Source organism: Passer montanus, unplaced genomic scaffold, assembly GCF_014805655.1.
Source record: "Passer montanus isolate IOZ18808 unplaced genomic scaffold, ASM1480565v1 scaffold6, whole genome shotgun sequence".
NCBI lineage: Eukaryota > Metazoa > Chordata > Aves > Passeriformes > Passeridae > Passer > Passer montanus.
The window spans coordinates 14,838,686-14,863,129 of record NW_024371037.1 but is presented as its reverse complement, the minus strand read 5'-3'; the positions used below and the strand labels follow the sequence as shown (position 1 = coordinate 14,863,129).

At 42.7% G+C, this 24,444-nt stretch overlaps 1 protein-coding gene across 3 annotated transcripts in view; it reads left to right on the top strand.

The window, feature by feature from the left end:
• The window catches only part of SLC38A1 (solute carrier family 38 member 1), a 42,768-nt gene extending 19,516 nt beyond the window's left edge, over window positions 1–23,252 (top strand). Inside the window, exons 5-18 of one of the 3 annotated variants that reach the window (XR_005629568.1) lie at window positions 3,104–3,177; window positions 4,790–4,882; window positions 5,190–5,271; window positions 6,452–6,534; window positions 7,434–7,492; window positions 8,205–8,324; window positions 10,503–10,582; window positions 11,742–11,842; window positions 14,998–15,116; window positions 15,671–15,812; window positions 15,922–16,019; window positions 17,060–17,247; window positions 20,372–21,121; window positions 21,163–23,252. Coding sequence is in view for 1 of the 3 variants with exons in the window: in XM_039726849.1 (XP_039582783.1) it covers window positions 3,104–3,177; window positions 4,790–4,882; window positions 5,190–5,271; window positions 6,452–6,534; window positions 7,434–7,492; window positions 8,205–8,324; window positions 10,503–10,582; window positions 11,742–11,842; window positions 14,998–15,116; window positions 15,671–15,812; window positions 15,922–16,019; window positions 17,060–17,161 (1,153 nt within the window). In the remaining 2 variants the exon portion in view is untranslated. Of the gene's footprint in view, window positions 1–3,103; window positions 3,178–4,789; window positions 4,883–5,189; window positions 5,272–6,451; window positions 6,535–7,433; window positions 7,493–8,204; window positions 8,325–10,502; window positions 10,583–11,741; window positions 11,843–14,997; window positions 15,117–15,670; window positions 15,813–15,921; window positions 16,020–17,059 lie in introns of all 3 variants that reach the window. The other 2 variants (XR_005629567.1, XM_039726849.1) reach the window with 2 other exon arrangements.
• Window positions 23,253–24,444: the final 1,192 nt, after the last annotated feature.

Sequence of the window (24,444 nt, the reverse complement as noted above, 5' to 3'; positions counted from 1 at the left end):
CAGGATCCTAACATGGTGTCTGTAGTTAGGCTTGAAAGTTGAACTGCTTTAAATGTTCTGCTCCCATGCCATAATCTCAGCATTAAACCTAGTCCATTAGTCATAGATTTTTTTCTTACACGCTAAATAATTTCATTTTTCCCATAAGTGTATAGTTCTGCTGTCATTGTCACAGGTAGATAATTTCTGCTTTGCAGGTGATTAGCATCCTAGCAATACTTTCACTGCTTTTTGCACATGAGAAAGATCTTAAATTCACTACTTTTGAGTAGCACAGTTCTGGAAAGTTTCTAGGTTGCTTTATCCAGTATTGGCATGCACCATCGCTGAAAATTCTGCAGATGCAGAAAAATTAAGGGAGCATTTTCAGCACTAACAAAGCAGACCCAGCCTGATGTCCACTCTCACAACTTTTGGGCTCTTGCAGTGTAAAATGTGTACTGCCATGAACATGTGGATCAACTCAGATCCGATATCCTAAGCAAAAGATGTGCAAAATAAACATAGCAATTACACATCTTATTTGCCTAACAGTGCCATAACAAAGCATTGTACTTTCTAGGCAAAATTACTGAGGGTGGGAACTCAGAGGAGCTTAATCCCAGTGTTATTGACAACTACTGCCTAGACCAAAAAAGAGCATCATTTCCAGTATGCAAAAGGAGAGAAAACTTTGCTGTGGAAAGATAACAGAATAAGTTTGGAGAGCTAGAGATGAGCTGGACTACCTGGGGATGGCAGGAACAGTTGTTGCTTGTGGTTTCATCCTGGGGAGCCAGGACCAAAGTGATGGCTCATGTTGCAGAGAAATAAGGGCTAGCCAAGCACAAGGTGTTCTCAACCTGTATTTAACACAGCACTGCACGTGACCTGAAACACCCTGATGAGGCAGAGGGGCTTGTTAGGTCGGGAATAGTACGAGACTGCAGCTGAAGTTTCACACTGCAGCCACTTCTGCTGGGTGTGTCTGGAAGGGGCCAGGAAGCTGCAGTGTCACTCCTGCAGTGTTTTAGGGCAGGCTGGCAGACCTGCAGGGAGGCTGTACGAGAGCAAACCCTGTGCTCTTCCATCCTCTGCACCTTTTGAGGGTTCAGAACTACTCAGTGAAATAATTCTTGTGACTCCATAAGCCTCACAGGTCTCCTGGCCCCAAAGCCCAGGACTTGACAGAGGGGAGGGACAGCACAGGTTTCAGTTTATCTGGTAAATGTGACATCTGGGGGAAGACAGCAGAAGGCATAGCAGAAGCACTTTGTTCTTCCCAACAGTGTATCAGTCCCCTAGCCTAAACTGTTTATTCTTTTTGGGGAACGTAACTTTTGTATCTGCTGTTGGCTTCTGTAGCTACCAGCACTTCTTTGAAAGCAGACAAAATAAAAAGTAGAGAAGTGCTTTTGGGACTGCAGTGCAAGCTCCCCTGCTTCTGTTTTGAATTTGTGCAGAGCAAGTGGCATGGACATTTTCATTCCTTTCCAAGGGGTGGTTCTGGCACAAATATTCCTGTCCATACCACAGTCCTAGCACAAACAAGTTTTTCATACAGTGCTAATGAAAATGCCAAGTGTCTGTAGGAACTCTATGGGGAGCTAAGGACAACAGATCAGATAAATACCTGGCTGCTTGGGAGTGTTATTTTTACCACTGCAAAGGCTCCATGAGCTCAGTGCCTGAAAAACAGAAGCTTTTAATATTAAGACAGACTGGATGCTGGCATGCAGAGCTGTAGCCATTTGGGGCTGGGAGTGAGTCAGCCCCGGCAGCTGAGCACTGGGGCTGAGCGCCGTGTCTGCAGGCAGACAGGGGCGGAACGGCTCGGCAGGGAACACGGGCTTAGCAAATCCATAAAAAATGGACCAGAGTGACCTCAGCTAGTTCAGTCTTCCTTTCCTTCTCCACCTTCTCAAGGAGAAACACCCTTAGGGCTGTACAAAGAGTGTGTTGTTACTGTCAACCATCTTTCTTTGCTGGCAAAAGGACAGTTCCTCCTATCACCTCTTCATGTTTCTCCCTGTTCCTCTGGCCCCAAGAAACTAGTCGGTCATCATTTGGCACAAAAATATTTCCAGTCTAAACTAATAAAAAAGTGGGAGGAGGAGGCTTCTCATTCTGTTCTTTCTATGTATTCCTATGAAAAAGATATGTTGCTGCCTATCTATGGCAGCAGTTTGTTTTCTCTTGAATTTTAGCCTTGTTTTTCTCGGTGTCCGGAGGGTAGTTGTCATAATGAAGGGAGGAATTGCCAACAGATTGTCTGAATGCTCTTCGCACACATCATGAAAACATCATCAGGTCTTTGTGTGTCAGAGTGTTGGAGGGGAAGGCACACATGGTACTTGGATTAAAGACATTGAGCAATGAGAAAATGTGCTTTTATGCACTTGGCCCCCGGCACTGACTAATTATCATCTGTGCCAGCAAGTTCCCTACACACAGTTTGGTCATTACTTCCTGCAATTCTTCTGTGTGAAGTTAAATTATGGATCATGTCTGACCAGGACTGACATAAATGAGGGAACATGAATCTCTACGTGGACAAAGTACAAGCCTTTGCTTGCAGCCTTTATTCCAAAGGGAAGCCAGTCTAGCCTTAACTCCCCCCATCTTCCTCCTCCTTGGGCAATGTGAGGTACAGAAAAAGCCATTTGAGCACCCTTTTGGTAGCATGTTTGGAAAAGATGTTTCCATTTGGTATTGAAGTCCTTCAATAAAGGACTTTGCTTTAAATTTTCACTCTGTGTCCATAAAAAAAAAGTGCCTTAAAATGGATTTTGAGTGACATATCTGGCTTGTCTGTGCTCTGATAAATCTTCATTCCTATCTGATAAAACATCTTTATTCTTGCTTTTTTCAATATGAGGAGATGTAACTCTGCAGCTCTGCTAAGTCTTATTTGGTTGTATCCCTCTACATGCACAATTTTCTACCTCCTTGGTAGAACTGCAAGCAGGATGTGAATCACATGTATTTTAGGGCTTATTGCATTGTCAGGAGAATAAAAAATTTTCTCAGAGTCAATAGGAACATAGGAACATGACCTGACATGAAATACTGCAATGTCAGCCCTCATCTCATACGGTAAACTTTATTTTCCATTCTTTTTTAGGCTGCTTTTGGTTTCTGTCACACTGCTGTCTATTTATTCAATACATCTCCTGTTGGTGTGTTCAAAGGAAACAGGTAATTTAAGATGCTACACCATTCAGTAGAATGTAAAAATCAAGAGGTGACAAGCGTTCAAATGAGGCCAGGTGCTTTGTGTAAGATGGGAGTTTCTATCATTTTGCTGACACAATAGGAAGGCCTGACACACTTTGGGTCTGAAGCCTGGAACTAACAAGAATTTATGGTATGGCAATGGAGAACAACATCACTGTAAAGAGAAATATTTATGACAAAGAATTAATTCTGCTGCCCAGAAATGTTATCTTCAGTGAGCTAGAACAAACATATCATATAGTTTCTTTGCATTACAAATCAAATTGCAAATGAAATATAATGAATCTTTGCCTATGGTGAAGCTTACCTGGAAATACAGTTTGTCCTTAGTGGTTAGTGTGAAACTCCTGATAATCTTTGTGGTGGAGTTTTCTTAGAATAAAATAAAAGGGAACAGTTCCTTCACAGAGAGAAGTGTAACTGTAACACAGATACACTATCTAAAAAAAAATTAGAAATTGCCTACAGTATTATGTCAAATTACACTGTGTTCTGAAGTCCAAGAGCCTCTTTCCTTGTTAACAATGTCTAAAGCCATGTTTAAAAAATAATCTGTGCCTAAGAATACTCTAATATTTAAATATCCAATTTGGACACACGTGATTACTGTTATAGTATGTATAATGTCAGCAACCGCCTCTTTCAACTAGGTACAGCTTCCTCAATGTGAGGAGGAATTTGAGCCACATTACTCTCAAAATCTAAATCCTGTTTTCTTTGTTGCTGGTATATTTAAGCTCAAACTTACTTTTTACACAAACTTTAAAGCAGAAATGTCTTCTGTAAGGTAATACAGAGAAAACCAGATAATGGGATACATTTTAAAAATAATTTGCCCAGTACAAGATCTGCAGTATTTCTCTTTCTGTTCCTGTGTATCTCACAATGCCCACTCTTTTTATCAGCCTACATCACAGCAAAGTGGAAAAAAAAAAGTAACATAAAAACAAACCAATTAATAGAGGAGTTTCACAAGTTTGACAGATATTTGAAAATAAATTTTAGTTATCTTTTACACCTTTGCCTGCTTTACCAAAAGCATACTATACTGAGAATTCACAAGTTGAGGCTTTGTCATTGGAAGCCATAAATGATCCTCTAAACCAGTGGCTGTCCTCACTTGATCATTCAGTCAAGGCAAGCAGAACTGCAGAATGGCAGTAGTGTGTGTCCAGGCTGCCAGAGCTGACTTGTGGATCCTGCTGTGCTGGGTTTCTCCTGGAGAGGAACCTTTCTGCATTACTCTCATTGCAGGTGCAAAACTTAATATGCTGTGATGAGGATACCAGAACTTAACATGTCACTATAGACAGACTCATTAAAGGCGTGTCATACTCTCATTAAGAGCTCCCATTTCAGAAGTGACTGGTAGCCAACAATAACATTCTGGAAGTCAGGAAAATATACATACATAGTTTTCAGCCCTAGAAATTACAAGAGAGCTCCCTATTTACTTGGAAATGGCAGGTTTGGCTGCATTGATAGGCGCTTGGCTGAAAAGGAATTGTAAATGCTTTGACTCAACAGCTTTCAGTAGTGTGTTTGTTACCTTTCTCCTCTTCTTCTCATGCAGGCTGCATGGTGTATGAAAAGCTTGGTGAGCAGATCTTTGGTACCCCAGGGAAAATGATTGTCTTTGGATCTACATCTCTTCAGAATGTTGGAGGTAAAGGAAATAAGGAATATTGAAAAACATAGCCCAGGAATATCTCAATAATTTTACAGCTGCAAACAAGCCAGGTTCCTTCTCTCCATGACATCCAGGGACCTTCATTCTCCTCAATATAGTGGCCTCAATATATGTGGCTATCACTTTGCATGCAGCCCTTTAAAAATACTGCATTACTGAGTGATCAGTAATTTGTAGTCAGCCATAGTGTAGGGTCTTCTATCGTCACACACTGATATGGGAAAAGGTTAAGTTCCACAAACTACTTCAACCATTTTCTAAAATTATCTTCTTCTTTTTCCAGCAATGTTGAGCTATCTGTTCATAGTGAAAAATGAGCTGCCTTCTGCCATAAAGTTTCTAATGGGAAAAGAAGAAAATTTTTCGTAAGTTGAATTAGTTCTGGTACTTAGACTGTAGAATTTAACATTGTATAGTAAAGTTTAAGCTTGAATTTAAGCTTTTTTTAATATGTTTACAAAAGCTCTGAAGTATTGGATACCCTTTAGGTTTGTCAAAGAAGATTTTCACAGGAATATCTCAGGAGGTTAATAAAAGACAAGACAAATTTGGGAAGGAGAAGATGGATAGGAAAAGAAACTTTAGTTGCTCTTTTTGCACACCAGCTTCTCATGAAGAATTTTGTTATATACAAAACTTTTATCATAGAATCCAATATTTTGCAGTATTAGGCAACACTTGAAATATTGGGAACAATGCAAGTTAAAGATACTATGTGTTTCCCTGAGTTCTCAGCCTCTTACACGATTTTGCCCCTAAAACAATGTCCACAGAGTGAAATTCTTTGCTACTAGCATATGACCACTGCAGAATATTTATATAAATAAGATTTCTGCCCCTTATCTCTCTTTGGCATTTACCAGCTACTTTAGTAGAGGGGTGGCATTTTTTTATACCAGTAAATACGCCTTGCACTGGATTATATGGTGTGCTGCAGTGTAGGAGAAGGTCATAGACATTCCATTCTTAGCATTTCCTGCTATACTGGGCCAAGCAATGGAAATAGGTCACACAGAACATCACCAACACTGCCCCTTCTCCTCTTTCTTTCTTTACAGTAGGATGCAAAATGCTTTGGTAGAGGAGATGCAGACTTGGGCTAGCTAGTGCATGCCAGCCTGCTGGAGCCTGTTTGCTGCTCCAGTCACGTGCATGGGTGGTTTGGCAAATGACTCGTGGTGGCCCCCCAGCCCCACTGTGCTCTGTGGCCCATTGTGTGATCTTTCATCGTTGTGGCAGGGTGGCTTGTATCGGGTTGCAGAGGTGGTGGTTCTGTCTCTCAGACCCATGCACTGATCTCCATGGTAGGGTAATACTTTGGTGACTCTGGAAATCTGCCCTACCTGAGTCAGAGCAGGGCCACAGATACCTAATGAGTCTACAAAGCCAAGATATGATCCTTTCTCTCCTTTTGTAGGAACTTTTAGGGTAAGGAGACCAAAGATAGTTCTGTAAGTATAGCAATCAAAGAGGATGACTGAGTGAGGAAAGCCAGAAAATGTTTAGGATGTGCTCATGGTATGGTTTTTCTAATGTTTTATACAGGGAATGGTACGTGGATGGGCGGATTCTTGTTGTCACCGTGACGTTTTGTATAATCCTCCCTTTGTGTCTCCTGAAGAACTTAGGTAAGATGAAAATGCCATCACAAAAATCAAAAAGAGGAACCCAGATATTGTGCCACTGATAGCCAAACTGACAATTCAACTATATTAAGAAAAATATGCTCTCATTTTAAGCAGCTTCCCTGATCCAGAAATAATGCATTTTGAAAAAAGTAGGCCTAAATTATCACAGTGATTGAGCTCAGTATTAACCAGCTTTATCCATACAATTGTGAAAATTTATTTTACAAATTACAATTAAGAGGGTCTTCATTTCATAAGGTAATTCAAGTTTATGTGTGGCCCATAAAAACAAGTTCACAAATGGTGACATTACAAAAAATGTTACTTTTCTATCTGCATGAAAAGTTTTACTGGTGAGGTTAATTGGAAGAATTGGACTTTGAAGTAAGATATGTACAGAGAATTGCATTTTCAGATGTGTTTGAATCCAACTGCAATGCCAGTAGGTACACAGTGTATTTTTTTTAAACCATGCTGGTAACAACATTTGGCATCAAAGTCTGTTTGGGATCTTTCCTTTTTGAGACAAAAACCCAAGCTCATCTGATGTGACTCAAGGAACCTGGGTCACATTCAGATTTCAATTGCACACTTGCAGGTTTTTTTCAATTATCACAGCCTCTTTTAAAAGTAAAGTTAGTTAAACTGTTGTAAAGGTGACTCTGAGGAAGTCACAACAGGTCAGAGCAAGGCTTAGGCTTGCCCAAAAGCTAGGAGACTTGAAAGACTTTGGGAGACTCCCACACCAGCAGAACATGCTTTTGTCCTGCCCAGAAGTTCACAATACATATTAAATGTTTAATACATTTGAACTTTTCATGAAGGAGCAAAAAGCAATAAAAAGCAAGATAAGACTAATAAAATTATTCTGTATGAGACTTCCTCTTAATTTCTTTCAGGATACCTTGGTTATACCAGTGGGTTTTCATTAAGCTGCATGGTATTTTTCCTGGTAGTGGTAAGTTTAGCTTGCTTTCTTTGTTGGATGAATCACTTGGAATCAGAATTGTTAAGGTGTCAGCAATGAAGAGACTGGAAAAGTCCAACTGTCAACCGAGCACCTTGTTCACCAGTAAACTCTGTCCTCACGTGGAACATCCTCTTGTGTGTTTTTGAACACTTTTAGGGATAGTGACTCCACCAATTCCCTGGGCAGTCTTTCCAATGCTTCGCAACTATTTCCATTTAAAAAAAAATTCTTAATGTTGAGTTTGAATGCCTCTTGGGGCAACTTAAGGTCATTTCCTCTCGTCCTGTCACTTGTTACCTGGAAGAAGAGGCTGAGCTCCACCTGGCTACAGCCTCCTATCAGGCAGTTGTAGGGAGTAATAAAGTCCCTGCTTAGCCTCTTTTTCCAGGCTAAACATCCCCAGCTTCCTCAGCAGCTCCTCTTATGGCTCACTCTAGGCCCTTTACCAGCTGTGTTCCCCTTCTCTGGATATGCTGCAGCACCTCAATGTCCTTCTTGTTGTGAGAGGCCCAGAACTGGAAACAGCACTTGAGGGAAAGCCTCAGCAGTGCTGAGTACAGGGTAATGATCATTTCCCTAGTCCTGCTGGCCACACTAGTGCTGATACAGGCCAGGATGCCCATAATTCCACTGATATTTTAATTCTAATTTGCTTTTCATTATTATTTTAGCAATTAGCTATCTTCTCCTCTTATTCTAGGTTATTTACAAGAAGTTTCAAATTCCCTGTGATGGACAAGGGCTAAATGCAACATCATCTATCCTATCAAATAGCTCAGAACATACGTGTAAGCCAAAGTATGTTATCTTTAATTCCAAGGTATGTTTCTTTTTATAATACTTCCTTTTAATTCACATATTATATGCACCTACACCACATATTCTTATTGTGATCAGCACCACAAAGGGCCTGATTCTCCATGGTTCCACTCGTGATCCAGTGCTTAATGCACAATGGGTGTCCTTGCCCAGTCTTACAGAGATGCCGTGGTGCATGTGTCTCCTTGCAGTCTTGTCCTGCCCTGGCAGTGGATATGTGAAGGCTATGAGCCCAAGCTACCACTGGAAAAGGACTGCTCTCTTCAGGAGATTTTTCCTTTCCACTGCTGCTTGCTGTGCCTTTGGGCTGTTGCTCAGTAGAGGCTGAGTTGGCCACATCTGCATCCGAAGCCCATGACCTCTGTCCTCCTGCACACAAACCACTTCTGCCTAACAGGATACATGTTTCTGTAGCCATGTGGTGAGCTGGATTGTGAAAAGGATATGACTGAAAGATAATCCAGCAAAAATTTGGCTGCCTTTCAGCTGGATGCTTCCCTCCATCACCACACAGCTGCAGAAAACATTGGTCGAAGAGAATGTGAGAGGGCAGCTGTCTCTAACTGTAGGAGCAGGAGAATGGCTCCTGTCAGCTGTGCTGGGATGCAGTGCTCCCAGTGAAACAGCACCTTTTCCATCAGGGTGTGGTCCTCAGGGCCTTAAGTCACTTTCATAGGGAATGCACATTTATAGCAGAGGTGTGCAAAAAGTATTTTTAAAAAATGTTTAACCCACCAGCTTCAGTTGAAGATGCAAAGTGAAGCACTTTTCTTTGGTTGGGTGTAACCATCACCCCAGATCCATCATAATGGACCAAGAATATGTTAACTTGTGCCATGGCAGCTTAGGTGTAGGTATATTTCAGAAAGCATTGAAGAGTAGTCTTCTTCTGCAGTGAATATCAACATTTGCCTCAGAGCCAATAGAGGAACCTAGGAAGGGTCAGTCCCTCTGAATTAGGCAAACAGGAGCTGAACTCCAGAGGCTTGCCCTAAGGGCCAACAGTTTGCCAGTCATTTTAGCAACTTCAGTGTGTGAGAGGAGAGACAGGACAATTTCACAGAACAGAAGGATATCTGAGGTTGGCAGAGACCTGGAGACCACCTGGTCGAACCTCTGTGCTGAGGCAAGGCCCCCCAGCACTGTGTCCAGGCAACTTCTGAATATCCCTAAAGATGGGGACACCACAGCAGTACTGTGCTGTGAGTGAGGGAGGGGTGGCAAAGGCCTGGGCAAGGAAGGACCTCCGGAGAGCACCCAGCACATTTACTGAATCTGTCAGGCCTGGGGTGCACCAGGATGTCTTGTGTGGGAAGGGGATGCCTGTGACCAGCACAAGCAGATCTCAAGAGGGCAGGACAGAGCTGCATGTAGAATAGACTCATGTTGTCCTTAGAGGAGGACCTGTAATTACCTATAATTTCAGGTATGTGACCTCTGCTCATAGCTGTTCCCTCAGGAGAATGGAAGTGCCTGAGCACTGATACCATTTTTGAAGTTTGTCTGAGAACTGAAACCCACCCAAGTTCAGGGGCTGAGGTCCCACTTGGAGGTCTCCTGCCCTTTCTGGTGACATAATGGTCTTTCTCTTTCCCCAAGAAAAAGCATGCTCCCTCCACAGCCCTCCTAGTCCTTTTGTCGGCCTGGGAAATTAAGGGATTCAGTCTGGTACCTTGAAATATCCATTTCTTTGTAAGTTCTGCATTCCTGTTCTCTTTTCTTACAGTCTGGATACGGGCTTCCTCTTCAGGACCTCAGCCTTAGCACCATGGGTGCGCACCCCTCTCCATGCCAAGGCAGGGTAGCGTAGCGGTGACCCACCACACGTCCCTTTCACGCGTGACACTGTGCTAGTAACAGTGGCAGTAGCTGGCAGGCATCCCATCCCAGGGGGCAAAGCCAGCAGCAGCGTGGCTCCAGCTCTGTGCTCTGCGAGCACAGTCAGCGCTGCGCTCACGCCACCAGCGCAAGACTTTGTCCTCCTCTTGAAAGCGCACTGCTTTCCACATTTTGTTAAACACATGCTAATTGACAGGTCTTCTGCCTTCTCAGAAAGGCTCTCAGTAGTTGGTTGAAGAGTCCAGCGAGCTTGGAGCTGAAGTAGTTGAACACAGAACATTTCTTCAGACCACTGGGGAAAATACTTCTTAACTTATTTTCTGAAATTCTCTCTGAACAGACCGTGTACGCTTTGCCCACCATTGCTTTTGCATTTGTGTGCCACCCATCAGTCCTCCCGATCTACAGCGAACTTAAAGAGTAAGCCCTTCTTTTTTTTTTTGAGTAGTTTATTGTTTTGAACCGTTTTAGGTGGAAAGTGTTAGCTCAGAGGTGCTCTGAGTCATTTGTACCATTCAGAGGTGGGCCACTCATCAAGCGTGGCTCTCAGCTAGGAAATCTGGCCTCCCAGGCGTGCTGTGCCCCTGGAGCAGGGGCGAGGGAGGTGGAGAGTAATGCAATAGTTGGGAGCTTTCCCTGGAAGTACACAGCAGCCTGGGGAGAGCCAAGTTCTGCCGGATGATATTTGGCACAGGAGAGGTGTGTGTTCTGCTAGCAGTGTTTGTTCCACAGCATTAGTGCAACTAAAAGTCTGTTGCAGTACCAGGAAAGTAGAAGTGCTTTCAGCCTTACTGATACTAAAAGACCTTTGTTGGTACTGCTGTCTCACCGACACCGCCAGCTGGGATGGGCTGTGGGGAGCTGGAGACCAGCTCTGCTGTGACACTGCTGACAGCCCTGGGCAGCTACAATGGGGTCCTGGGCCATGGGGAAGCCCCAGGGGAGAGGTCAGGGTCAGTCAGACCCATGACTGCCTTCAGACACTTGCTGGGTGCTTTAAATTTCAAGTGACTTGAGCAGGTTCCCAGGTACCTGTTAGGGCAACCTTGTGTGGATTTAAAAGTCCGAGTTTAGGTATTGGAGTGTGAATATTTCAGAATAAATATCTAAACATTAAATGTTTACACTTAACCTATTTTACAGGTTAGCATAAATCCAGTATTTTCTACCCATGGAGACACAAATATTTCCCTGCAGTCATTTAGAACGTGTTGGGTTTTTTTTGCTCTCTGTATAATTTTATGCTTCCTTCATTTTGACCTTTTAATTTAATTTAATTATCAAGGTGTTTCAGGGTCATCCTCTCTCCACATGGCTTTACTGTTTAAGCAGGTACAGACATGGATCAGACCCACAGGTCACACTCGCTATTTTTTCACTCAAGCCCCAAGAAGGGTCCTTTTCCCCAGTCCTTTTCTTCCTTGTGCAGCTGTCAGTGAGGTTCTGTTTTAAAGGAAAATGTATTCATGAGTCTCCCCAGAATTACTGTGCTTATGCAAACACCTAATACGTTTTGAAACAGCTATGGAAAAATCTAGCCCAACCATTCTTATGTGTTCTTTTCTTGTTCTTTCTCCAGCCGTTCACAGAAAAAAATGCAGTTGGTTTCAAATATCTCATTTTTTGCCATGTTTCTGATGTACTTTATGACTGCCATATTTGGCTATTTGACTTTCTACGGTAAGTATGCAGTTCTTTACTGATTGGAGTAGAAAGGGGATACATGCAAAATCAATAGTGTATCCCAGCTGGAAAGGAAGGTCCCATCCACTTATATTAAAATACTTTTCCAAATAATTTTCCTTGTAGTTCTCATATTGAAGGTATAAATCCTTTCCTCCTTTTCCCCTGTGGATGAAAAGCACAGAAAGAAAGTATTATTTGCAAAAGGCATTTTCAAAATATGAGGGAGAGATTTGTTTTACAGAATTGGGGTTAGCTGGGCCCCACTAAGATTTTATTTCAAGGTCCTCACCTGAATGATGTGTGCATTGGTAATGGCTGAAGCATGCATATTTGCAAAAAATTGAGACAGATTTGAGAGTAGGTCCTAGGAAATGAGTAACAAATTGGCCATCACAGCTTTTTCACTTTCTTAGCAACACTTTCATCATAGTGGCAACAGACCAAATGTTTTCCCTGTGTCCCTAGAGCTGACCTCTTTAGGTCTTGGTTAAACAAACTGGCAGTGAAGATGGGGAAGCTTTGAGTGTTGTGCCAGCTCAGACACCAAAGAATGATTATCTCAGTGTTTGAGACTCCCACCCTGTCTCTTTCCATGCACATCAATTCAGTTAACAAACAAATGGTGTTGTATCACTAAAGGATGCAATATGTATGCCCTAAAGGCACAATTGTTAAGTAAAGTAGGATAAAATATGAATGTTGCCCAGGAACTCCTGGGAATGTTGCTCATGGAACTCCCATATTCCAGTATCATGTTGAAAAGTAGTGTCTTTTTCCATGGACTGTTAAGGGGTTACAAAACAGGTGACAAAGCTGATGTTTGCCTTTTACCTCAGGGTCACCATCAGTCTTCACCACCCTATTCTAAGTGACATTTTTGTTACAACCTCCTCATTCATGATAATGTCCCTTGTGAGCCACCAAATGCAAGAGAGAAAAAAAAAAGTAAATATGAAATGTGGCTTTTTTTTCCCCAAAGGTGTACCTATCTCATATTTGCTTTCTCAAATTCTCATTCTAATTATGAGGCCTTGAGTATACATGTGTTGAAGTAACTTGAGGTCATCTGTTCTAATTTTCCCAATAAACCCACAAATAGGCTGCAAGTGACAACAGCATCAGCCGTTCTCATCCAGCTGCTCCCATCTAACACATTTTCGTAGAGATGCATCAAATTAGCAGCCCCAGGGAGCAAGTGGGTGTAAATCAGCATGGACCCCTTCGCTTTGGCAGGGAGGAGATTCTGATGTGATTGCCCCAGGGATCTGAGGAGGCAGATCTGTGGCGCTCCTCTCTGGGAATCTCCCACATCCCTCAAGGACGAGGGTCTGGAGTCCATGGAGGAGGTAGGGGCTGCGTCCTTCTGGCCCTCCTGAGGGGGAATGGCGGAGGAATCCCTGGGGTGTCTTGTGTGCCTCTCCCCACATTAGGCATCCCTGCTCTCCAGCACTGACAGCCCACAGGTGGGAGCTGTGGAGAGCTCTGCTGGGGCTTCTGCAGTGTCAGTGCAGTGACAGGCTGCAAAAAAGACACTGAGGGAATATAGAATTCCTCCATAAAATTCCTTCATTCTTCCCCTTGAGACCGAAAAGACCTTACGTTTCATATGTTCACTTACAGTGTTCTAACCCTCTTGTCTACCCTTACCTGGGTAAGAACAGTATTTTTATTGTGACCATTTCTTCTTTACACCAATAGTACTTGTCTGTTTGCTGTGTTCTCAAAAGTGTTGCAGTGATGACTATATTTACATTGCAGAATTACAGAAAAGAGGTGTTTTTCTTCCCCTAAAAGGTCACAGTGTGGTTGGGCTCTGTGGTGTATCTAGCTGAAAGGAAAACAGACCTTCAACTGTAAGCCTTGCCCTTCACTTCCTACCTGGCTGCAGCCCGTGAGCGGTACAGAAGTTGCAGTCTGTGCTTGCAGGAGCAGAGTAAGCTCTGTGTTGCAGAAGCTGTGCATGTGCCCGGCTTGAAAACCCCACTCCTGATCTGCAGGGAGGTGGGAGAGTGTTTTCTTTCTCCTGGTGGGGATTCAGACACTGTGTAGGTGGTGTTGACCTGTGGTCTCTACCCAGAAGGGCACCCTGGGGGGAGTATAGGCATTTTGCCACAGGACAGATCCCTCTGCCTCCAGGAATACATGAGGTTTTCCCAAGTGCCAAAGACGGTAAATTAGACGTGGCCACTGAGTTCCCTGTAAGAGCTGTTATGTTTTACCACCAGCTTTCTGAGATTAGCAGGCAGAAACAAAGCATGGGCCTAAAAAGGGGCAGCAAGTGTGTTTGGTGGCATGCTTAACAGCCACCCCTTTAGGTTATTGCTCCTGGATATTTAAAAATTACAAAGCAAACATGTAGGTCCCTCAGCAACTTGGTTTTCGTGCTGGTTAGTACACGCAGACCTGCTCTGCAGTATTTATCACAGCTTCAAGGAAACATTTGGGCAGGAGGTTGTATTAAAATATTGCCAGCACCTCCCTGTTAAGCACCCCTGTGATTTGTCTTGGCTGCTGGGGCTGCTGGCCAGCGTGGAGCTGAGCTGCAGGCTCTGCTGGCAGCCCTCAGAGGAGCTGCTGAAGGATTTGAGTGTAAATGTCAGAGCGTCCTGCTGAGAGCTGACCCAAGATAGGCTTTGTTCTCAGTTGAGAACAGGGGCACTGCTTTTTGCTAGAAGTTTATTTGCTGTTTAGATGAATTTAACTCAAGACCTTGCAGTTTATATTAAGTTCAGCCATTGCAGTGCATTGTGTTTATTTTTATATCATTTGGAAATTCAAAAAAAGTCCACAGAACCAATTAAAAATAGCTGATTTCACTTTACCTATTTTTGTATAAATGTATACATGTAAGCAAGCTTTTGTGTATGTCTCACTGTTGTCTTTTCTACAGTGAAAATTACCTTAGACTTAGGCATGTGCTGTCATGAATTAAGATGCATTCCTAAATCAGGCCTCCAAAGGATTAATCTGGAATAATGGGATCATTGGGATTTTGTTCAAAGTGCTGTTTTAACTCAAGGATGTTTCATTCCATACTCTTTTGTTTACAGATAAATCACTTGTTGTTCAAGAAGGCTGTTGTTAAGCAATGATTTTTGTGGACTAATTGCCTTTTTGCCAGAACACTTACCTTACTGTCTTTCCCATAGAGAATGTGCAGTCAGATCTGCTTCACAAATACCAGAGCAAAGATGACATCCTGATCCTGACCGTGCGCTTGGCTGTGATCGTGGCGGTGATTCTCACCGTGCCAGTGCTCTTTTTCACTGTAAGTAAAAAGGTCTGCGTGGTTTGGAAGTTGATAACAGCTGTGCACAGCACATTTCTTCAAACCACAGTCCAGTGGTGGCTGAGACTACAGCGTTGTAGCTTCAAATGGAGCTTGAGCTTGGATTAGTCTTTTCTCATGCCAGGTGCCTACTAACTTCTGGAGAAGTTCTCTATACAGTAAATAAATAAATAAAACACTTTTGATCTTAAATCTGTTTTAAATTGAATCCACAAGGGTCCTCTCTTACATCATATCACTTTACTGGAGCAGGCTCAGAGGTGAAATTCCTTTTAAAGTGCAGAAGGATTCAAAAAATCATGTTGAAAAGAGAGGAATGTCCTACTGCACATGCATATGTACCTACAGTTCTGAAATAACAAATTCATTTTAAGGAGTATTTCAAAGAACATTACTTCAGGCAACCCAGAATTTCTGACAGATCTATGCAGCACTTGTCAAATGAAGAACCAATTAAAATAAACATGGGAAGCTTTGAATTGGCTCACAGACTTTCTTGACAGAAAACTGCCTCTCTCTCTCTCCCCCTACAGGTGCGTTCATCATTATTCGAGATGGCCAGAAAAACGAAATTTGACTTATGCCGTCATGTTGTGGTTACTTTTGTTCTTTTGGTTATCATCAACCTGTTAGTCATTTTTATCCCATCCATGAAGGATATTTTTGGAGTTGTAGGTAGAGTATCCTGGTTTTGTACTACTAATAAAGGAACAGTTGCTAATCAGCAATGCAATAATTAGCTGTTGCTGACAGTTAACAAAACTCTTTCATTTGAATTTTGCAGGGGTCACTTCTGCCAATATGCTGATCTTCATTCTTCCTTCATCGTTGTATTTAAAAATTACGCAGCAGGATGGATCAAAGTTGACTCAGAGGATTTGGGTATGCATTCCATTCCCATCAATGCAACTCCTCCATCTTGTCATTCTCTTTAATGTGCTGGGTGCAAAGCAGACCTAATCTAAACATATGTGTGAGCTCCTTTACATTACATTCCCTCTGTACTTCAGTCAGCTGGCAGCTGTGCTTGCCCTTCTCCTTTGCTTACCCTGGGAGTCCCCTGGTGGAGGGGCCAAGCCATGCACAGCATCTTGTGTTCTGGGGAGGCCCTTCTCTGTGGGATGAGGTACTTCCCTGACTGGCAAGCAGCAGCAGCTGTCAGCAGGGTGCAGGAGCTCCTCCAGCCCACTTCAACATGCCTTTCAGCACAGCAAGCTCTCTGCTTCTGTGTGTTGATCCAGAAAGCACGCAAAGTGCTCCGTTTGCAGTATTCCTTATGGTTTTAATGGACCTGAGTCAGACTTGGGGTGGTTCCACACGAAGCAGCCAGCTGAAGTGTTATGTTAGCCATTTGGCATGCCTGAGCAAATAGGAATGGGCCTTAGAAAGATTTCCTTTGAGCCCCAGAGAGTGCTGCAGCTGAAAAGATGCAACACTCCTGTGTATTCCCTGTCTAATGGGGCATGCACTGGAAGCATTGTACAGTTAGACCTTTCTTCTCTGAGCAGACAGATAGAAAACATGTTTCACTTTGGTTGCATCCACAGGTCCCATGATGAAAGGGCTGAACTTAGATGACACATAACCAATGGGAAGAATATACTGATTTCTGTGAGGCTTTGGAAAGAGCAGAGCTGATCAGTCCTAAAAACAGACTCGCTTAATCATCTTTAGAGAAGATCAGGGTTTAAGAAGTGAATTGAAAGGAAAAAAAATAGTTTGGTGTTCAGCAAGTAATTATTAATGACACTAATCTGTTTAATTATCTGTTGGTCTTGTCTTTACCAGAAGTGCTAGCAGCTCATTTTAGCTGATAACTTTAATGCATCACCTTGCACAGCTCCTTAAGAGAAGTTAACATACTTGAAATAATCGTCTTTTCTTTTTATTTGTTAATTTTCTCTCCCTTTTTTTTGTTTCAGGCTTCTCTTTTTTTGGCACTGGGGATATTGTTTTCCCTAGTGAGCATTCCCTTGGTCATCTATGACTGGGTACAATCAGGAGGCAGTGCTGAAGGCCACTGAAGTTCACCTTCTTCTCAAAAGAAGATACCCCTGTTTGCTACACACCAAAATCGCAACCATCCGTTCTGTTGTCTATTCCACCTTTTGTGAGTTTACTCAATCAAATCCAAATAATGATTATCCAGTACTGAAAATACTGTCATGTATTTTCTTGCAGAAAACAAACCCATTCTTCCAGCAGGTGTATCAGTCTCTGATCAGCAAAAAGTCTGTGTTTATTGTCCATGAGGCTATATAGAACATCACTTATAGAAATTCATCATAATTAGTTTCCCCTCTTCCACCCATGAATTGCATTGTTCCATTATTTTCCTTAGCCCTCCAGCCACAAGCTCTGCTCCTTTAAGGCAGCAGTGCCTGTTGCTGTCAATTCCAACTGGAGTGTTGTCCGTTCACATCCTTCCCCTCTCTTTTAGCCAAAACTCTGCTCTCTAATTGTATACATCTGGTTTGTTGGTTTGTTTGTTTGTTCTGTTGCTGTTCCAGGCACCATTTGCCTCACTGGGTTAAATGTAGCATTCTGGATACAGGCATGAAAAGCACCACGAGAGCATAGCTGAGTGCTGTGTAAGCGTAGGTTCTAAATCCGGTGCTTCTCTCTGATGTTTTGGGGGACAAACCAGGCCCAGGGCTTGGCCCATTCATGGCTCTGGGGAACAGACTGTGTGTGTCTGTGTGTGTGTCTTTGCGATGCAGAGCAGGGAGCAGGAGAAGGACAGCCACCACCACCAGCCACTATTCCTCTGGCACACTTGAGTTGGAGGTTGACCAGAACTTGACCCCAAACCATGAGTACTTGAGTCTGAAGAGAAGCAGACATTTGGAGATTTCCATAAGAAGTCTGCATTTTCTTCAGCATTAAACTGTTTAGTAATGCCCCATTGGTCTCAGAAAAAAAAAATACCAAGCTCCAGTTTTATCAAAACCTACGCATTTAATCATACCTCGTGCCTTTTCCATACCTTGTAGGGACTGGCTCCTCTCTTGTGTCTTATCCTCCTCCCACTGAAGTCAGTGGGGTCTTTGACAGCAGTGGGAGCAGGATTTGACTCACTCTGCCAAAACTACTAGATTTCTAATGGAAATTGAAATCTGCCACATTTCTTTAAATGAACAGAAATACTTTGTATATTTAAAAGATTTCATTTACATTTTTCATTTGTTCTGCATAACAATTACAAGATATTCTACTCGCAGAAACACTGTAACTTGCAACAGTTGTCCACAGAATAAGCATTTGCCTAATGCCTTATAGCTGGTGTAGAGAACCACATTTAGAGACTCAAAAGCTAGGCAGGTGATCACTCACCGTCCTGAGCAGGGATCTTCTGTTAGTGCACTGCCAGGAGCATAAACGTGTTCACTTTATGTCATTCACCATGTGAGCTAAAGAGCGTCTCAGAATGTGAACATGGCTCCCACTGAAAGAACTGATGGCTAGAGGGAGCCCTGCTTCATGCCCAAGGGCTGTGATGCCTTTGGTATGCTCGAGCCACACCTGTCAGTATGCAGTGACCCTCTCATTGACAGCTCCCTTTCTAACTGTGGAAGCAGACCGTCATCAGCTCTGAGGAACCTGTTATTGCAACTTACTCTTTTTAAGGTTAGGGATAGAGTATTTGGGATCTTGGGATTTCTGTGAGCTATTGAATTGCCTCAGTTGCCATTACCTTGTAATGTAACACCTTACCATTGCTTGAAGTCACTGAGAGTTGAGATCATAGAACACATCTCAGGACCCTGAAAGTTGGTTTCTAAAGATAACATCCAGAGAGGTTAGTCTGGGGCCTTCCTAGAAATTTGGGCATGGAGATGCAGATTGTTCATGCTGCAGAAACTAAACCTACTAAGCCCAGACTGCCAGATCTGTACCTTAGCATTGACAGTGAGGTGCTTGCCTCTGATGCTACTTCACTGTGATCCAGAAATAAGGCAGAGTGGATTCAAAGTACTTGGAGTAGCCCAGCAGCACGAACAAAACTGGAAACCTCCCAGCAAGGTCTCTGGTGCATGTCCTTTCTCCCAAGCACCCCCTAGCCCAGCCTTTAACATACAAACTGCTGAGCTACCTGGGACCCCTGCACTAAGGTCCCTTGTACTTTCCTGTGGGTGGTCTCAGACCCTTATCTGTGATGGTGCAGGTCACCCGTTCCTTCTGCGCTGTCCCCTTATGGGACTGATCCCTGCCCTTATTCACAGAGAAGTCCATACCATAGCCTACAAGACCAGGTGTTAGGCAAGCTCTGGGGAGAAGAGCTTGTGCTTTGTTCCTATCTCTTTGCACCTCATTCCACGCATCTTTTCAGCTTGGGATGTAAATTTGTGGTTTTCCTTTTGCAGGCACCCAACCCTCAGTGGTCACTGCAGCAGAAGCCCAGCATCTCACTCCATTCTCTGACTCAGCTTGCTGAGGTTCCATTTCAGGTTTTGAGGTGCCTTATAATCTCTCTGGATCTTATCTTAAAAACCTAACTCAGACCTGAGAATGCTGTGCAGTGTTATCCTTAAGATGCTACCAGGCTCTCCTTCTTTCCTCCCCCTTTATCTTTCTTCTACTACTGATTAATGAGCAGCACAGCGCTGTGCACTGGGGGGTTGTGAGAGACAAGATCCTGGGAAAGATTCTCAAGTATCCAGGTATGAGCTAGAGGTCTGATCTGCTGCACAGGATTCCAGCAAGGTCACATATGTGATGTCTCCCTCCTCCTTCCTCCCCCTCCCTCCCAAACAGTCTGTAGTCTGCTGTTTGAAATACGAACCATTGAGTTTTGGCACCCAACTTCCTTCAGCTTGAAGGGCTGTTGGGTCACTGGTTGTTCATCTTACTAAATCTCCTCCATCACTATTCCTCTCTCTCCTCTTTGCTGTTCTGCCTTCTCCTTTTCCCCAGTTTATTTGTATACTGGAGTTTTACTGAATAAATAGGGAGAATGAGCTGAGTGTGTATAGAAGTGAAATTACCCAAGGTACTGAACCACCAAAGCATGTCTTATATACTGAAAAATAGATACCCAAAATATTAAGTCTTTAAACAGACTTTGTTTCTGGGTCTCATAAAAATAAAAAAAAATAAAAAAAAAAGAAAGAGGGAATTTTGCTTAGATTGATTTACTGGCATCATATTTATAGATATTTATGGACAGGAATCATGTGTTTTTTGATGTCTGTGGTAATGAACGTGAAATAACGTGCTTTTTGTTTTCTCATCAGGTTTATACATTCTTAACAGAATGCAATAGACCCTGCTGTAACTGTCAACATCAGTGATGGATGACAATATTTGTATGAGGTTATCTGTAAAATGTACTGCTGTTATTCAGTTCATTTGGAATAGTGAACCTGTAGTCACGACTGTATAAGTCCCACATTTTAGTTAGGATTTTAAGAGCACAGTGAAATGCTGTAGGAGTTTCTCTGTTGTAAAATTAATAGGATCCAGAGTACCATATCTACTTAGTAGGTGATAGCATGCTTTCTTTTCATAGAGAGTTTATCACTATTGTGAGCACTGCAAGTGTCATAGACTGGATGCAAAATTGCTCCTAATAACTGCAACAAAAAACTTTTAAATTCTCATTTTTGTAGTAGCAACAATTGAGTGGTGAGGGACAAGGAAGGACTAATTAGAAGCAGGGATTACTAATAAGATTGTAAGAGTTAATCCTACACTTAAAAGACAGCCTTGCTTCCTCTCCTAGTCCACAGTACATTGCAAAGAAAATAGTTATGGGCTTACAGCAACTGTGATACAGCTGCCCTTCTCTGTCCAATGGCAAGCATGCCTAGGCAGTAAAACACAGTAAATTGTTATTTGGGAACAGTATCTCGGGGCAGTGACCTCTCTGGGTGATGAGTGCTCCTGGTCAGAAGGCCAATGCCAAATCTGTGCACCAGCACGGACCAAGGGGTGCCTGGCACTTGTGCAAGCCTAGGGCACAAGAGCTGGTGTCATCCTGCGAGGTCAGGGATGGGGATGCTCATCCACTCCAAGGGCCTGCGAGGTCAGGGATGGGGATGCTCATCCACTCCGAGGGCTGCTCCTCTGAGCCACATATGAACCCAAAGCCTGTGCTCCACCTGTAGTAGGTCACACATGCAAGTGTGGGTTGGATGGTGTGTGGTTTTGTCTGTACATCTGCCTTACAATACATAAGCGCAACACAGCTCTCTGATACTGAGTTTTGAACAGTAACAATTAATGGTATGTCTAGTTTAACTTTAAATTTATACATTTCTTTGCTTGAACCTTACATTAAGGCTAAAGAGCACCTTGGTCAAAACAAAACTTTTCATGTGGTGGTGTCCCACCTCCAGTCCTACTGCCCCACCCCAGTGCCTGTAGGAGAAAGGCACCACAGAATGTACTCAGCTCCATCAGCAGCTCCATGAGATGGCTTTATCAGCTGGCGCCACGGTGCTTTCATTAACAAATCCCCAGAGCCCTTGGCGTCAGAAAATCCTTATTTCCTGTAACGTACAGCAAAGAATGTTTTATTTGTATCTAATGCAAGGATTTCTGTAACAAACTGTGAAAAAAAAAGATAATGAATTAATAAAAGGTACAGGGCTGGAAAGTCTAGAATTCACAAATTGTACACATACCTATGTTTCTGAAGACAAATCTATGCAGTTGTGTTGTATTGTAGGAAATTTCATTTTTATGTACATATATATTGTAAATAAATAGGATGCTGTATATTTTTGCAGGTGGTTATCCCCTATGAATAGAAGTGTTGAGATAGGCTCTGCATATTAAGAATAATTTTAATAGAAATACAAATACTTTAGCTTCTTAGCAAAATGTATATCCTTTTCTTTCTCCCAAGAGTTCCCAAGTTAAATCCTAAACTTGAAATTATAATTACATCCCTAAAGTAAAAAGAGAAATAAAAGGTCCAGTTAAATTGCTAGGATTAATTCCAGTGCATGACTCCCTGTTTTCTCAACAGCAAGTCTGCCAGTCTTCCTGTTGGGTAAAATATCTCCCTTGTTGAAGGGCCCCTTTGGTACCCAGATACCTCTCACCTTCTCAGCTGGGGTCAGTTGGGAGTGCAGTGCTGAGAAGGCTTCATGGAAGAAACCATGGCAAACTGCAGCCAGCAATTTGACCTAGCATTATGCCGTGTTGTATCCAGGCGTGTATTTACCCAACTTGTACAAACAGAAGTCAGAGCAGAGCTTCTGCATGTCCATTTTCAGCCATCAGAAATGCCAGTAGTTCAGAAAGAAAAAGTATGACAAGTCAGGGGTCAGCAGCAGCCAGAGCAATTGGTGCCATTTCCATCCCCCTCCCTTCCTGCAGAGTCGTGTGGCTGCTCTGCCTCAGACCCTGCTGCTCTCATACAACCAAAATGCTGGCACCTGAGGCTGCCAGGAGCTTCCCTGGCCAGGGACTGCTTGCACATCCCACTCTGTGAACAGGCAGAGGTCGTTGGATAGCTGTGTCCAGGGGTGAGGGCTGGGTATGTCCTGAGAGTGCATCCCTCAGAGGCCTTGCATAGACTTTCTCACTGGTAAAGCATGGAAACGTTTTTTCGGGACTGCTGAAAAATGGAGGTTAAGAAATGCATCTAAAAATAATTGTGGTTTTTTTCCATGTTTACTTTATGGGCTTGGATGAAAATGAAACTTGAAATAACATTTGCTTTTATCATGAGCACAAATTTGAGGGGAAAATCCTATATACAGTCAGTTCTACAGAGCTTTTCAAATTAATACCAGTGTATGTTTTGTTTTCAGTGTTATAGCCAACAAAATATAAACTGAAAAGGTATTTTTCCACTAGACTTGAACTTTACATTGTTAATAGAAACATGGTTTTAGTGTCCCAACATATGCTAAGGCTCACACAGATCCAGTATAAACAATGTTGTTTGAATGATGTATGCTTCATACAAGCTCATGTCTAATAGATTGTTGAAGTGAGTCATTGGTAATATTTTGCTCCTTTTAACATCACCTGTTAACTTTGTGCTGCTCATATCCAAATAAAAAACACAATTTTTCAGTTTGTGTAAATAAAATCTACCAAGTTCTATGATCTCTTTGTTACCTCTTAGTTTTTGAACATTAAAATTGGTATCTAAATTAATATTGGGACCATACTCATTCTTCCAAAGGGGTGAAGAAGTATCATTTTAATGGCTTGAACAGCACATGCTCTCTTACTCTTTATCCAAGCATTTTCACAGAATTTAGGGCATGCAGCTCTTTCAAAGCCAACTACATGAGATTTGGTGCAGTATATAGAACAAAGCATCAGCAAACAGCTATGGAACATTAAGATTAAGTTTCTGAAACAGTTTTAGAGGGACCTGAAGCTGGGACAGATGGTTGCTACAGCCTGCGGATGCTGAAGATGACAGCATTCCTCAAGGCCAGTACTTGTTTCTGCCTGCTTCTAGAAGATTGTCTGAGTGCTTGCCAGTCTGTTTCAAAGTCAAATCAGGCAATTTAACTTAAAGGGTTGCTGTTAAGTTGGGTTTAAGATGTCAACTGATGCCTGAAGTGACTAAACCCCTGCCAGACTTTTCTCAGCTGTGGAAGCAGAAGCCATTAGCAGATGTATGAGGAGCATACCTAAAAACAGCAATGTCTTAGGCAGCTGGTTTCTGCCAATGTACCTTTGTCAAACCTTCAAAGGGTTTGGAAAGTGCCACCTTTTTTGCCTTTGACCATTAATTTTACTAGTGTTCAGATTAGAGTGACCACCTATAAAAAGGCTTCTTGGCTAGAGTCCAAACAACCGAAGAGCATACCTGACTGCACGGGATGAGTACAGCTCCCCAGGCTCCTCTGCAGGAGGAGCAATGAGACCATTTGTGTATCAGAGGATCCTTGGAAGCCATTGTCTGGTCCCCAAGCCCAGGGATGTATCTTAAAGCCATAAACCTGGGAGCACAGGAACAAGCTTCTGCACTGGACTGGTCTAATAGTCTCTTTTGTTTGGCATACATTTGCACACACTTCTCTACCCAGCCAAACTTAATCCTCTCATAGCCATATCTTAAGACATAGGAACATAATTTATGGAGGAAAGCAAAAAAGAGAAACTACAGTTCTTTTTATTCCTTGGTTGCAGAGACTACCACAAATATCTGTTGCCTTCTGCAGTGCAGTCTGACAGCTTCACCTGAAGTTCACCTAAAACCACACAGCCAAAGTTAAAAACACCAATCTCCTTTCCAGCCACATGCTTCTACTTTTGGCTTGTATCCCCAAAGTCAGCCAGAACTCTTGGGTACATCTGACCAGTCTCTGTTTGTGAGTGGGGGAAAAAAAAA